This window comes from Apteryx rowi, unplaced genomic scaffold, assembly GCF_003343035.1.
Source record: "Apteryx rowi isolate R43461 unplaced genomic scaffold, aptRow1 scaffold_15, whole genome shotgun sequence".
Taxonomy (NCBI): domain Eukaryota; kingdom Metazoa; phylum Chordata; class Aves; order Apterygiformes; family Apterygidae; genus Apteryx; species Apteryx rowi.
Genome location: NW_020447752.1, coordinates 4097596 through 4112513, shown reverse-complemented (window position 1 = coordinate 4112513; position 14918 = coordinate 4097596). Strand labels below are relative to the sequence as shown.

The window sequence follows — 14918 nt, the reverse complement described above, 5'->3', positions numbered from 1 at the left end:
TAATATGGTAGATAAGACATGGCTGCCTGCAAATGTAACCTTGATTAGCTAGAGGACAGAAAAGCCTCTTCCCTACTGCACAATATAAAGTGTACATTGCTCAAGGTGGAGTCTGAAACCCCCAGTCAACCTGCATCTGCTATACAGAATATATTCTATTCACACCACATTCTGGTGCTACTGAATCAAGCAGAAAAAGAGACAGGTAAACATGACATTTCTATATGTATTCCAAGATCCCAGTGATCCTCACAGTGATAGTCAAAAGGCATAAAGAAAAAGCAGATGTCTGTTTAATAGCTTGCTAGTAAATCATCATACTAAAGCATGAGGAGATATCTGAATAAATGAAGCAAAATATATTTTATAAATGAAATAGCACTTAATAAAAACAGAACCCTCACGACCCAACTGCCTGCCTCTAAGAGGTCATTAGGGACACTCAGGATAGTCCTCAGTTTGAAAAACACTTGGCAAAACAACAATTTCCATTCCTATGCTTTACAGAAAACGAACACATGAGGAAAAAAACCCTAGCCTCCATCTTTACCTTAAGTATTATAGGAATGATAAACTGGCTGGAAATTAGCCATTGAAAGAAGATACAATAAAAGAAATGAAAGAACATCTAAGGAATGTTTTTTAAGAAACACCTAAGTACATCTAAAAAAAAAAATGAAATCTTTGTTTTCCATTTCCATTCAACACTATTGAGTAGGTCACGGTTGCTGCATTCCTCAAGCCACCATCTCAGAGTTTGAACTAAACTATTCTCTACTTTCAGTGACATGACAAAAAGAGGTGTCTCCTCCCCTGAGAGCAACTAGAAGCAGGTATTTTTCAGTTTCTTGCTGGATTATGCTGATTTGGTAAAACTGAAGTGTCTTACAGAAATTGATCTGGTTGAATAAAACTTTGTGCCATGTTTCTCAGATTCAGAATGGAATTTTACTCTGCTCTTTAAAAAGGGAAGCTCACACTAGAACAAGGATTTGAACCTGTTCTATTCCTATCCCAGGAGGTGGCTCTACTCATCATACTTCTGGCTGCCCTTGGAGGAATTACTTCCCTGGGTTTCTTCATGAAGAGATTCAAAACACCTCAGTTTTATCCCAGTGTGGCGTAAGACCAAAAGCAAAAGCCTCGGAAGCGTTTACATAAATGAATTCTTGTTTTCTCACCAGCTCTAATGAGAAAGTAGTGATTCATACCAAACCTTTTGTAAATTGCACAAACACATCTATACAGATCACACATTCAGAAGGGCCTAAAGCTATACTTGTCACTTTATCGTCTTTTCTCAACACATGCATTAATCAGTCTTTTGCTGTGATAGAAACAAAAGTCCTTGAAATGCAATTGTTGGAAAAATGTAATGTTGCAGTCACAAATGCCATCTGAATTGCTACTAAAAATACCCACAAAATTTATAAGAGAAATACAAAGAAGCCCTCATAGAGACTGAAGTTTTGAAGAGCCCTGATAATAGCCTAAATAGAAATTTTCTGTTTCACTTACCAATTTATGGGTGAGCTGGATGGTAATAAGAGGAGATCCTGAAAGATTGTGGGACAACGTAGGTGGAGGTTCCACTTTCAGGGAGATAACGTAACTGGTTGCTGAGATCATATAGCCTTTGTAGGCAGCAGCTTCAGCAATCCTTGGAAAGAAATAAACAATATGTTAAGGAAGTAGTAAAAGAGCATTCTGCAGTTCATGCCAATGTTGGCCTGTTTCAACTTCACCTGAAAACTGTTGATCCTGTCTAGTGTAACTGTTGCAGTAATTTCAGGGATGTAACTTATAGCACTCAGTTTCTTAAACGACTGTCTAAAGCAAAGGGCTGTAGCAAGCAGCGAAAGACAAAGCTTATTCTTAGAGTTGCATCCAAGAACTCACTCACTCATACACCCACAGCCACTGGAACATCAGCACCTCTTTCCATTCAAGTCAACAAATTTCTGTAGGGGAGCAAGATCTGGCCCCAAAAGATCCTATTGAAGGCTAGAAGCCACAGATGAACAGCTTTAGAGATTAAGAAACCTGAGTTCATCGGTATTCGTCCATTCTGCTCCTCTTTTACAAAGGTTTAAAAGCCTTTTTGGAAGTGCCTTAGGTCACTGAGAGCATTTTATGAAGTAAGGGGTATAAAAATAAGGTTAACTAGGCAAAGCAACCTTTCAGCGAGCAGAAAATTTGCCTACATATTCAGGCTATCTATTTAAACATATCAGTGTGCAACACATGCAATAATGCATGTGTATATTTGTATATATTTAGAAGTAATTTATAGCTTTACTCTGAAAAACTGAGTATGTTCAGAAAAGTTTACTAAGCTCAGGTCACAATACAAACAGAGGAAAACCTGACTAAACATCTCATTGATCCAGGTAGTATTTTTTTCTAGGCTGAATTAGTTTTGCAGTACATAGGAACACTTTTATTTCTGTTTTCAGTTAAAACTTAAGCCTTTGGCTGTAAAGTAAAAAAATTTTATACTATCAGTAACAAACTGTGCATGAGTAAAGTGTTTTCTGTCATCTACCTCTTAATCAGGTATGTGAATGAATGGTATTTACAATTACAAATATAAGCCATGATGAATTAACCATCACTGTGGGTTTCTAAACATAGCACACTACTGGAAAGAGCCAATTTACAAAGCACATTAAAAATCTTATTTACATCTGCAACCTGTTACAATGGTTTCTTGTTTTTCTTTCATTGACAGAAAAAAAAGTCATGTCAGACATTAACATAACTTTATTCAATTGCTCAGCGAGGTCAAATAAAACAGAACTTATTTTGTATAACCCCAACCACCAGTCCTTTCCATTTCTCCAGTTCTTTTCCATTTCCAGTTTTGACCAATGAAAAAAAGTCAGTATCAGAAATTACATCTGCTCCCAATAACCAAAATGTAAATTGAATTTGTTCATTGGAGGGCAGAATTTGCTACTTTCATATGAAAAGTAGAGAAGGACTTATAGTATGAAGGTCAGTATCCAGCATTTTGAGATTCCTCCTCCAAAGATTAAGCAGAGGCACTTTTTTCCTCACTCATTATCTGCTATTTTAATTTTGCATTAAAAAAGCTAGATGAATTTGGAGACATGTAAAGAACTTCAGCACAAGCAAGAAACTGTGTTTCTATGTTCCGTGCTTGCAAATGCCAGTCTTTGCTCACTGTGGCACAGTCGCAGCAACGCATGTCAGATGGCAGTGGATCTGTCATCTGATTCTCTTTAGTGAGATCATTACAGATTTATACAAACAAATGACTAGGAGCAGATTTGGGCTCAAAGCCTTTTTAGTTTTGATTTCTTAAAAATAAATAAATAACCAACCACACACACAACCTGACTCCCTCTTAGAGGCTGACAGTTACGCAGTTTGAAAATAGAAGTCATCTGGTGCTACAGCATGAAAGTTCCAAGAGCTTGCTTTTTACCACAAGAAAATGAAATTCTGCCCTCAAGAAGAAAATGGGCAGGCTTCAAATTGCAGGTGTTCAAGTGGCCCAAAGCTAGAAGGTGCCTAAAAGGTCTTTAAAACAAACTACTCCTGGAAAACATTGTCATTCTAGTGAAACATAAAAAAAAGATAATAGTAAAGTACACAAAAGAAAACCAAGCAGGAAAGAATTGCATACTTATTTTTAAAACATTTTTCAGATACCTAGCGCTTGATTCAACAAAGGAAAAGCACCAAACTAGCATTCCTTGTACTTTTAGAACACATTTTGGACAGACCTGCATCTGGAATTTTATAGACATGGTTCCATAATGCTATATATACTGCAAACAGTTCAAATAGTTTGGATTATCTGGACAGAAATCTAGGAGCCATTTTTACTCCAGTGTTTGTGTGCTTGTTTTCTTTAACTATGCAACAGGGCCAGTTCCTTCATTCTCAGAATCCATATAGTTTCGTGGAAGACAGATCCGTCTCCAGATCCTCCATAAAATTCAATACATGGGATTATGGCAAATGTCCACAAAGATGACATAACTGTGTGTGTTCACCACATCAGATCCCCAGAAGTTGTAGACTCTAAGACGACGCATTAGAATACAATGTTCTGTGATGCAGGGTCTTCACCCACTGTTGTGTTTATCCTTGCTAAACTTTGACTTACGTAAAGACCCTACTAATTTTCTTTTTCTCTGTAGGAAATTGAAATTATAGTTTTTATCTTAATAAATTGCACTGATTCTCCTGCTTGAAAAACATAAGCTGTCATAAATTATTACCTCTATTTCTTCATACCAGTAAGAAATATTGCACACTAATGATATGGTTCCTTTACACACGCCTGCTAACAGCCCTTTTTGAGAGAGCAGAGTACAAAACAGTACAACTTTCTACTTGATTTGAAAATGCTGTTTAGTAACAGTTGTATCATTATCTCAGTGTGATCAGACTGGTCATAAACCAGGAATCTTACCCTGGAGTTCATAAATATATTCCAGGGTTATCATGACCTTTCTTTCTTTACATACAGATACATGGAAGGCGATCCCTAAAATACATGGGAATTAAGACGCTGCATTTTTTTTTCTACTGTCACACAAAACACGACAAAAAGCCACAGATTGGATAAGACTGAGAACCAGTGTAACCTTATCCACATCCCTTAGCAGAGATCAAATAAAAAGATAAATTAATACTAGCTTAAAATAAAAGTGTAATGATTTACATGAATGGCCTTGCAAAACTCCCTGGGGAACTGTCTTGCTGAGAGGTATACAGCTCTTAGTTTACTTTATCTTATCTGCTAATGATTTCATTGGTAACAGCATATAAAGCAAAAGGTCTTTGAAGTATTGCATGGTTTATTGTTGTAAAATTATCTTACAGGCTTATAGGATTAGGATTCAAAGCTTTTCTTAGGAGGGATGTTATGTTTTCCTGTTTCATTTAAGTGCAAATATTATCTTTATGCATGTCAGGAGAAAAGATATAATTTGGGTCTTATGAGACAAAGATTAGAATTATGAAATTCTAATATCCAGTCTAATGAATGGAAATAGGAGACAAGGAAAGACAAACATTGCTACGGGAATCTATTTTACTGCAGCATAAAATAAAACATCTAATATAAGTCTTAATCCCTCTCTAGTTAATGACTAAATGTCCTTAGCATTGCAGAATCAGGATTATGGCTCGTAATTTATTTACAGTTGATAAAGACATGACTGTTATAACGGTATATCACTAAGGTAATAAACTGTTACAGTGGGAGAGTTCCAAGATACTTACTTGGTATCCATAGGGTTGATATTATGAAAGAAATAGTGCATGTTATGGTAAAGCAGGCCAACAATGGTTACCCAAGCTGTAAAAAAGGCAACAGAGGTTATTCCTTAGAGCAACAGTTCCAAGAGACATTTCTCTCCTAGACTTTAAACTCCCTGTTAATTAAGAGCCTTGACTTCTGTAAACTATCATATCTTTACTTTAGCAGAGTTCTGATTACTCTATTAAATAAATGAAAAGGTATGAACAGCCTGCAGGACAGCACAGGAAACATCAAATGTAAAATAGAAAGATGCCTACCCTGTTCCACTATACTTTCAAAATGAGTAAGTTGTTAAAGCAATCAGTTGTCAATTATAAAGCTCCCACAAGAACCACATCACTAGAAATGGCCACATGACAAATTGGTTGCCCATGTCTGAGTTTTGTAAGCTGGCAGTAAATGCATGCTTGCTGTATGCATTTCAAGTTCTCCAGCATCTGAGTGGAGAGACAGATGCATATTTTGTCAGCCACACAGATGTCCTTTATTATTGTCCCCGTTTTCTGGCTTCCAATATTTATAATGCCAACTACTTAAGGTGAAATAATAAATTTTTAAGTTAGTACACTTGTACAGTGTTAAAATGTGGCCTGAAGGTTAAACTTGCTCAGAAGTGAGCTTTAGTTGGTTTCTAACTCTCCAGAAGAGTTAAGTATCTAACAGGCTGGATCATTTCAAGATACCAAGCATGATAAAGTTCTGTATTAAGAAAAAAAAATCTGCATGGTGAGAAGACTTTATAAGTGGGAAGGGAAAAAGTCCTTTCACATCCTATTTTTGGCATTACAGGTTGGTTTGCAATAATAGTTATTCAAGTCTCAGAGCACCCACAGTGAAGTCTCCAGCCAAAGGCCCTGCCAGGGCAAAGAAACAAAGCCGTCATCACAAATCAGGTAGATAGTTCAGTAAATATTGGAGTATTTCCAATGCAGACTACCTGCAGCTAACTTTATGAAAAAAGACCAACCTTCCTTCAACAGAGGTGACTAGGAGAAAGGTCTCCAGGTAAGTTATGCAGCAGGTAGGTGTTTTTGTAAATATGCTCCCTTTGATCCTTAATTACAACATAGATAATTAACTTCAAACATACTGTAATTTTTAAATCTTGACTAAAACTTCAGATTTTTGCCATACAACCAGATTTGGGGATTATTAAAATTTTAGCTTAGATATGGATTTCAATATTGAGTTCTGCCTTTCTCCCTTAACTGTAGCTTACACCTTTATTCTGTTTCTGTAGCTGCTGCTACTTAAATCTTTCATTTTATGGTTTAATCCCATAAAACCTTACGACATGTTTTGCATGATGTATAACTGATACCTGATCTGATACCTTGGAATTTCTTAAAAATAGCAGTTCAGATGACTAAAAATAACTTATGAAATTATGGCTTCCCTGATGTAGAAGGATGTCCAGATTAAGTGTCTACAGTCTGTGTGGCCAAACTGTATTATTCCAGTTAAATTTAAGTAATTTGAAGTACTCTTCAAGTAATCTGGAACATTACTTGCATTATTGCAAGAATACTGCAATTAGAAGAATATTGCATTAATCATTCATTAATATGACAGGGAAATTGTTTCTGTTTCAAGTCAACATAACTGACAGTGATTAAATCAGTTACTATGAAAAATAAGGCAAACCAAAAGCAGAATGATTTCTGGATACCCTGTTTACATAATTCTGCCCCTCCCATTAAATTTTTCCTTACCTGTTTTGTGAAAAGCTTCACTGGGGATGGAAATATAACTCTGGCCTTGAGATGGAAAGCGATAGTGGGACAAATTCAGAGTCTGAGGATACATTTTGGCCAAGGAGTAATCTGTGTGACAACCCCCCCCCCAAAAAAAAGTAAGAAAATCAATAACCATTAGAACCTACTTGACTATATGACTAGAGTCAACTCTTCTAGTAGCTATTGCAAGTTTTGACTTTAAAGCCGCAGCTGTTCGCAGAAAATGGATTAAATTTCGCAAGTATAAAACAGTCTTTATATCTGTTTTTTTTTTTTGCGGGAGAAAGTAGCATGTAGAGTGTTAATATAGCATGGATCACTTCATCGTGTGCACCCTCTCCTTTCCGCTGACATCTGAAGGCATTATTTTAGACTTTTAGTGTTCCATTTGAGAATGCCAGTGTCTAAGACAGCTTAGGGAGACTTTGTGAGGTGATTAATGGAACTGATGACTCCTCAGGTTATTTGCCTGATTACATAGATCTCGATGAGGCAGAACAGAATGCCAGAACAGATCAGTTACCTTTACTACCTGTAGCATCCAAAGACACAGATGAAATTAGGGTGCTAGCAGGCTAGACAGTAGTAAGAGAAAGAGTCCTCCTAAAAGGTCTAAACTTCTCTTATTATTTGCAAACTCCTGTCCTCAGATTAAAGCTTTGTAGTATCCAGACATTTGCAACTTCGAAGCACCACATAAGAGCTCTAGGAAGTACTTTAATTGCTTATACACTATTGGACTAATTTCACAGAATTCATATTCTAAACCCCTCCCCAAATAACCTCAAGGAACCTGACTGTGCTGTCAGAGCTGAATAACTCTGGACTAACTGTATAGCCACCTTTCTGCAACTGATACAACATTTTGTGTTTAAAAGAGAAAATAATTTATTTTGATTTCCTCCTCCATGTTGGCAAAGGGGGGGGGGGGCACAGCTACAAGCACAGAAGTATATCTAATACCCAGACATATTCCAGTCCAGAGGAAGAGAGAATATTTCTGCTAAATCCTACCTGCCACAGGTGATGTGCCCTCAACGGTTACAGGCAACGAGTTTTCTCCTAGATGGCGTGCCACGTGCACCATCACACAGTCAATAGTTTCAATTAAACCTCCAAATATGGGAGCGGTCTGGGGGGGGTGGGGAAAAAAGAAGGCTCTATAACAAAAGAAACTGAAGTTCATAGCACAAAATGACAAGGTGCCATGATAAATTCCTGTTTGATTCATCATTTGACTGTCCAGTCAAATATGTTTCTCCACAATCTTCTCCACATATAGTGAATAAAAAGTTACATGAATTGACGCTGCACAGAGCCCAATGTCATAAAATTGTTTCACAGTATGTCTCCAAATGACTCTCTGCTCCCATCAGTATTTGACAAGTATATTCAGGATTCAGCACAACGAGGCCAAGAACTTAATAGATTATTCTGGCAATATATAAAGACTGAAAAAAACCACCCCACCCTGATGCCAGACTAGTATCAGATCTTCATCAGAACATAAGTTTATACATACTGTAGTTTGGCATTTGTTTCATCTTTATTAAAACATGTCAGTGCTCCCTGGCATAAAGCTATATTCAAAGTGTTTATATGCCCACTGGAAAGCAACCCTCCAGGCTGAAACTTGATGCATAAAAATCTGAGTGAACGCATGGCTTAATGGAAAAGGAATCTGTTTGAATATTCATTTGCATGAGAAATGATCACAGATTTTAGGCTAAGAACTTAAATCCATCAGACATTTGTCTTTCTTCAAAGCCTTTTAGGGTTCAGTAAGAGCTCAATTTACTTTAGCCTGTCCCTTTCTCTCATTATAAGAGCTCTCTGTTCTGAAAACTTTGCTCCCTTAAGATCCAAACTTCAAAAGATGTCAGGAAATTCTTGAATTGCTCCTGTTAGTATTTCTTTGCACTCCAAAAGGGCTGACAGGAGACCAGAAGAGAAAAGTGATAAAAGTCACTTCCCCCTCTCAAAGTTGAAGTCCTCTAAGCCAAGTAAACACTGTCATATATTTCATATACATTGAAAAAAGTGAACCTTCAAAACAAATAAAAATTTTAAAATATCTGGTGTTTCTCAAATTCATGAAAAGCTAAATTTGGAGTAGAACTCATAGAAATCATAGAAGTTCTCTTATTCTAAGGCTCAAAACCACTATAAAAGAAAATTATTTTTTTGTCTATGGATTTTTAATTAAAATATGAAAGCGACCTATGAGAAAACAAACAAGTCAAACTGCCAAGAAGTTCTGACATGAAGAATAATAGAGGCAACCAATTTCATTAGTATCCATAAGAAAATATGCACCTGAAATAACCTACAAACCTAAGCTATTTGTCTTACCTTTGATTTATCAGTCCAGGCGGGCAATAAAAGAAAGTCGTCAACAGCTTTTAAAAAAGCCTAGAAGATAAATAAAATCATATTATTCGATTACTTATTCATCAGCTACATCTCTGGGTAAGCACGTAAGGCAGACCTCTGCTAGGATTTCCTTCGATTTATTTTAAGATGACAGACCTGTTTTCATGCAAGTCACAGATTCATCCCCTACCTGCCAGCTCTCTAATCATATTTTGTATAGTGACATTTTAAAGTAATAGTTTGTTTAATAAAAATAACACCCCTGTGAGACTCCCAAAATGCAATGGTTACACTACAGCTGAGGTGACAACACTGGAACAAAGAGAAAGTGAAGCTATTGAAACTCATGTAACACTAACGCCTAGCCTTATTAAGTAAAGAGGCATTGCAACAGCACTGGGTATATTTCTGGGAGCCATTTCCTGTTCAATTTGATTATCTACTTAACTTCTGCACTTCGAGGTTGTTTTTGAGGTCAGGATCTGTCACAGTGGGCACTGTTCAAGCACTCAGCACAGTGCAGTCCCTGTCCTAAGAAGTCTTGCTGATGAAGACAAATAGGAGGAGGGGAAACTGGAGCACAGAAGGTGACTGCCACCCAAATCACACAGCAGGCTACGACAAAACCAGGGTCAAAAGCCAGGTCGCTCCGTTCCCTGCCTAAACAATAGGACTACTCCCAGCTTGAGGCAAGGCACTTACATAACTCTCACCAGCACTGTATGATAGGCCAAAACAAGGACCTGGGTCTTAAAAGTGAAATCTGTCTCCTGCTTCAATGCCTCTCTGTCTTAAAAGCATCAACATGGTTACAGGAAAGTCCCACTGAGAAATGTAGAAGAAAGCAGCAATGGTGTTTTCCGAGGACTTTTTTGCAAGCCATGACATATGGGGCAGCACTAAAGCTTTATTATATGAGCTTTACCCTTAGGGGCTACAGAGTCTGTGCTGCCCCCTTCAGTGTGGAATTCCACCGGGCATGCATGAAAGTTATGCTAAACCTGAGACCCATCCTGAGTCGTCCAGAGTATTTAGGAAGGATCTCTTTCCAAGCCACAGGATGTCTCCAGAATTACCCCAAAGAGGATATGGTAGACCACTAGGAAGGGAGGGAAAGTAGGAGGACTAGACCTACTGAGCAGAACAGAATTATAACAGAAAACACAAATAAAATTTGTCAGAAGTAATTCATTATAAATATGTGTCAGTAATCAGAAAGTTTATTGTACAGCACTTAAAATCAAAATTTTTTTGTGCTGTGAGGCATATGACAAGCAGGACAGAGATAACTAGAGAAAAAAGCAATGACGCTCAGTTCCTGCCTTTCAGGGAATTAGCTGCAGACAATACAAAGCCAAACCATCAGTCAGACAAATGACAGATTCTGTATGCATGATCAGGACTCTTGTGTTTATTTCCCAAAATAGCCTTGCTAATCATGTCCCGTGTTTCTGTCTGCACATCACTTTCATGCCACACAAAGCAGCATCAGATAGCATGAATGAGCAACAAAATGGCAACTACAATGATGTGGAAAACAGCTATATCTGACAGGATGATATCCCATTTTCAAATGAGATCCCACACACAATTTTCAGTGAAATAAAGGAAACAACATATAAAGCTTTTTAGAAGGGTTTTTGCTCCATATTAAACTGATCCATAAGATTCAAGCTTTAGTTTGCAAATGCTAAGCCTTTAATATAAACTAGCAATTGCTGCCCATGTATTTTTCAAAAACATTTATTTATATTGTTTGTCTAAATAAATAATCCTTGTCACCCTTGTATTACCCACACACTAAGAGAAACAATCACTGGTGAGGCCAGAGCTGATTACTGTAATAGCAGCTTTCTAGCCTGCTGAAATCAGGGAATTAGCTGCCCATCATTTTACAGAAGGCTAACTTTATATTAGCAGAAAGTGACCCTTTGTCCTCAGTTCAGACTGCAGAAAGCTTTTTTCTTCATTTTTTTCTTTGTGAATTAACTTAAATGAGAATGAATTACTCAGTCAAGCTTTGGAGCTGATCTCGCAATGAACCAAGTTCAGTGGAGATCTGCGATACGTCTTCCACAGGAGTACCTGCTGTGATTGCAGCATAGCCATAGCATAAAACAAGGGCGTTAATTCACAAAAGCTAAAGACGCTAATGTCACAAACAGTCCCTCTCCCACAGGTTACCACCTTCAACGCAGAGCTGGCAGAGCAGAGTATGTGCCTATGCCTCAGTCATTTCAGAGTTCAGCAAGCATAATGCATGACTTTGCAAAAGAGAAACTGCTGGACAGGCACAACTTAGCCTGTGTTCACTATGGGAGCAATAAACATTAACAAAAGGTTGGGCAGACAGCAGTAATTGATAACATTTTAACCCTCCACTGTGATTTAAACTAACTTGCTTCAGTACCAGTAGCAGCCTACTGCAGTAGTGTGGAACTCAAAGATATTAGCTAATAAGCACATACACGGGCAGTTAGCCCAGGCTGAGGTCCAATACAGCCACGACTAGACTGCTTCCTGCACCCATATTAACTATTTGTAATATGCCTCCATTTTGCTGCTGTCACTGCTGTGATTAAAACGTCTTTAAGTCCTATGCCTCACAGAGAACTGTCAAACTCAGCTGCACTTTAGATCAGCTGGGCCATACAAAGAAATGCTAAAGTTTTTCCAGGAATGCATATCATTCATTGGATACACTTTCAGTTGAAAACTTCATAAGAAATTATTTTTCCTTTGCTGTTGTCTGCTTAACTACATAATTATTTTTAATCTGCAGTCACAGTTCCAAATGTTTAGAATTTAAGTATTAAATAATATCCCCAGACCTTTAGGCCATTTTCTGTGGTTGAAGCTCACGTTCTGATACTTATTAAAATGGCTCTAGGTTTTTTCATATGTATATTTTGCAATCAGCAAAAACTTTCAAAGCTGCATTCTATGTTTCAGCTTCTGGAGCAAGTTCAGGGTCATCTGGCTTCACACACAGATCTGAAAGAAATATACCTCAGTCAGGTGCAGAGCAGTATTTTCCGACAAGGATTTGTTGGGCAAGCTGAATGATATATTTCCTAGGTAGTTCAGCATAGTATCTGGAGAGTGGGACTTTCTTCTTTCCTCAGTCAGATTAGTTATGATGGGTTGATAGGCATTTGTAGACAGCTGCAGGAGAGAGAGATATCTCATCAGAACTTATAGGCAGTCATTATTTATGTTTTTAGCCCCGAGGGAGTTAAATGACAGTTTTTAACTATGTAGTTCTCTGGCCCTAAAGCCAAAAAAGCAGGTTCCTAACCCAGCCCTTTCTCTCCTCACTGGATAGAACACAGCCTAGTATGACCACTGGGATTACGCAGAGGAGACTAGGTAAACCAAGGGAAAAAGGAAAGCAGATGAACAAATAGATAAGGTAATCAATCAGACACACATGGCTTTTTTCATCAGAAATTCAGGTCATATCAGCCATGGTTTCCTGAAAGTCTCTTAACAAGACAACAACTAATAGAACTTTGACACTGCAGATACCAAGCAAGTGAAAATAAATTGCAACAGCTAATTGCACATAGGTTGACTAACTGTACATAGACTGCACGTTTTTATTTAACTCTTTCATTTAACATTTTCTAAACAGATGAAAACAGTTTTGTTATTTTGATAACTGTTTTTTCTAATTTCAAAAGAAATAAGAGGAAGAATATCAACATTTTTGAATGTCCTCCTATACCTACAGGAGACACTGAAATATTTCAGAAATTTGTTTTGTTTTTCATTTTTATTTATGAAAAACAGATTTTTCTTTAACAGTGAATTCCCTGTATCTGTCCTAGTTCAGTTCTACTCTTTTATGAAGGATTTTGTAGTTCACCCATCTTCACTTAGTGGCTGAAAATGCTTCCTATGCATATCTGAAAATCTTTATAATCAGGGTACTAAAATTAACAAAAACTAAACTGTGGAGGATCTGTAACTCTTTGTAATATATACACATTCTGATGTTACAGAAAGGAGTTGAGGACTGTCCTACCACAGGCCTTGTAGTGGTTGTCATCATAGACCATGGAAGTGTTGAAGAAAGCACAACTTGTACACCTGGGGAAAATAAAGGCTGCTTTAATACATGCATACATACAAGAAAAAGTTCACTAAAACTGTATTCCCATTGCAGGTTGGAGCAGTTCTGACTAAAAGTATTATACTTGCTGTTTGCATTTTACTTATTTCCAGTACTGAAGCTGCATAGGCTTGTTTAAACAATTTCTTCTACTGTTCTTCTCAATTTTATTTCCTCATCTTCATGCAGTTGAATTTTGCAACCTAATCCAACTCTTAAACACTTAGTTAAACCTTTCTTTGCAAACAGGAATTTAAGTGTTATTTGCAATTCATGGGAAATCCCTCTATTAAAAAAAGGGACAACTGTATAATTAAATCTGACATCCAACTTCCTTCTCTAGCTCTGTCACAGACACTTTGGGGTAAGCTATTTAGGACAAACTTTTCAAAATCCCCTAGGCCTTATGAAGCATAAACAGTCTATAGGCACTTCTGAAAGTTTCACTTGTGACCTTCCTATATTTCATTCATCTGTCCTAGGTTCTCTGTTTAGACTATAAACTCTTCAGAATAGGGACTGTGGATACAGACACTGGATAAAAATGAGACTCAGGGCTCAGCTATGGCTTCCAGACACTAGCGTTGTCTAAATAATTACTTGTCTTGGGTCTAAATTGCTTGAGTGCTAAATAAGGTCACATACATGAAGGTAAAATCATAAAGTGACTTTCAGCAAAAATCTTTAAGAAACACTCAAAGCCAATGAAAATCCTTCTGCTGCTTGCAATGAAAACAAGACACCACCCTCAAACAGAAGACCAACACGTATAGAAATGGTGGCATATTAAAGCCTAGGGGCACGTTAGTTTTGCATAAAGCAAGTACTGCGGTCAAGCAGGCAAAATACAGCCTCCACTAGTAATTTGAGCATATTATAGATAATGTCTCTAGTAGGTATTTGAGTTGATTTCAAGCAATAGTAAGGTTGCCATTAATCAATCTAGCTTTACTAATAAATGTCACCCACTAGAACTATATCCATTGAAAATTACCATATGAGTATGTCATAAGTGATTTGTCAAGACAAAAAAAAAAAAGAATAAACTCGATTTTGGATGGTTTCCATTTGCTCCATTTTAAATATATTGATTCCTCTCTGTGCAAGGGGATTTATGGGTCATTTGTGACAGCAAAATAAAATTTTCTTCTGATCTACGTCATCCCAAGAATTTATATGTGCTGAAAAAGCACGCTCCTGGGCAAATTCACACAGGAGGGGCATAGATTGGTCACATTTTTTTTCATGGATCCAAAAGGAACATGATCATTCACTCTATTAATAAAGAAGCTGTCCTATTAAGTTTCTTATGTCAGACCACAGTAGCCCAGCTTCATCCCTGATTTTAGTCCTCCAGGGACAATAAACAGATACCAAGGATGACTTTGGTTTA

The 14918-nt window shown here is 37.3% G+C and overlaps 1 protein-coding gene across 1 annotated transcript in view; it reads right to left on the bottom strand.

The window, feature by feature from the left end:
• Nucleotides 1–14918, bottom strand: part of ADGRD1 (adhesion G protein-coupled receptor D1) — a 168062-nt gene that overhangs the window by 130654 nt on the left and 22490 nt on the right. Inside the window, exons 10-16 of the mRNA XM_026058791.1 lie at nucleotides 13439–13503; nucleotides 12421–12576; nucleotides 9391–9450; nucleotides 8053–8170; nucleotides 7015–7125; nucleotides 5263–5338; nucleotides 1519–1660 (exon numbers count right to left, since the gene is read on the bottom strand). Of these exons, the coding sequence (XP_025914576.1) occupies nucleotides 1519–1660; nucleotides 5263–5338; nucleotides 7015–7125; nucleotides 8053–8170; nucleotides 9391–9450; nucleotides 12421–12576; nucleotides 13439–13503 (728 nt within the window). The remainder of the gene's footprint in view (nucleotides 1–1518; nucleotides 1661–5262; nucleotides 5339–7014; nucleotides 7126–8052; nucleotides 8171–9390; nucleotides 9451–12420; nucleotides 12577–13438; nucleotides 13504–14918) is intronic.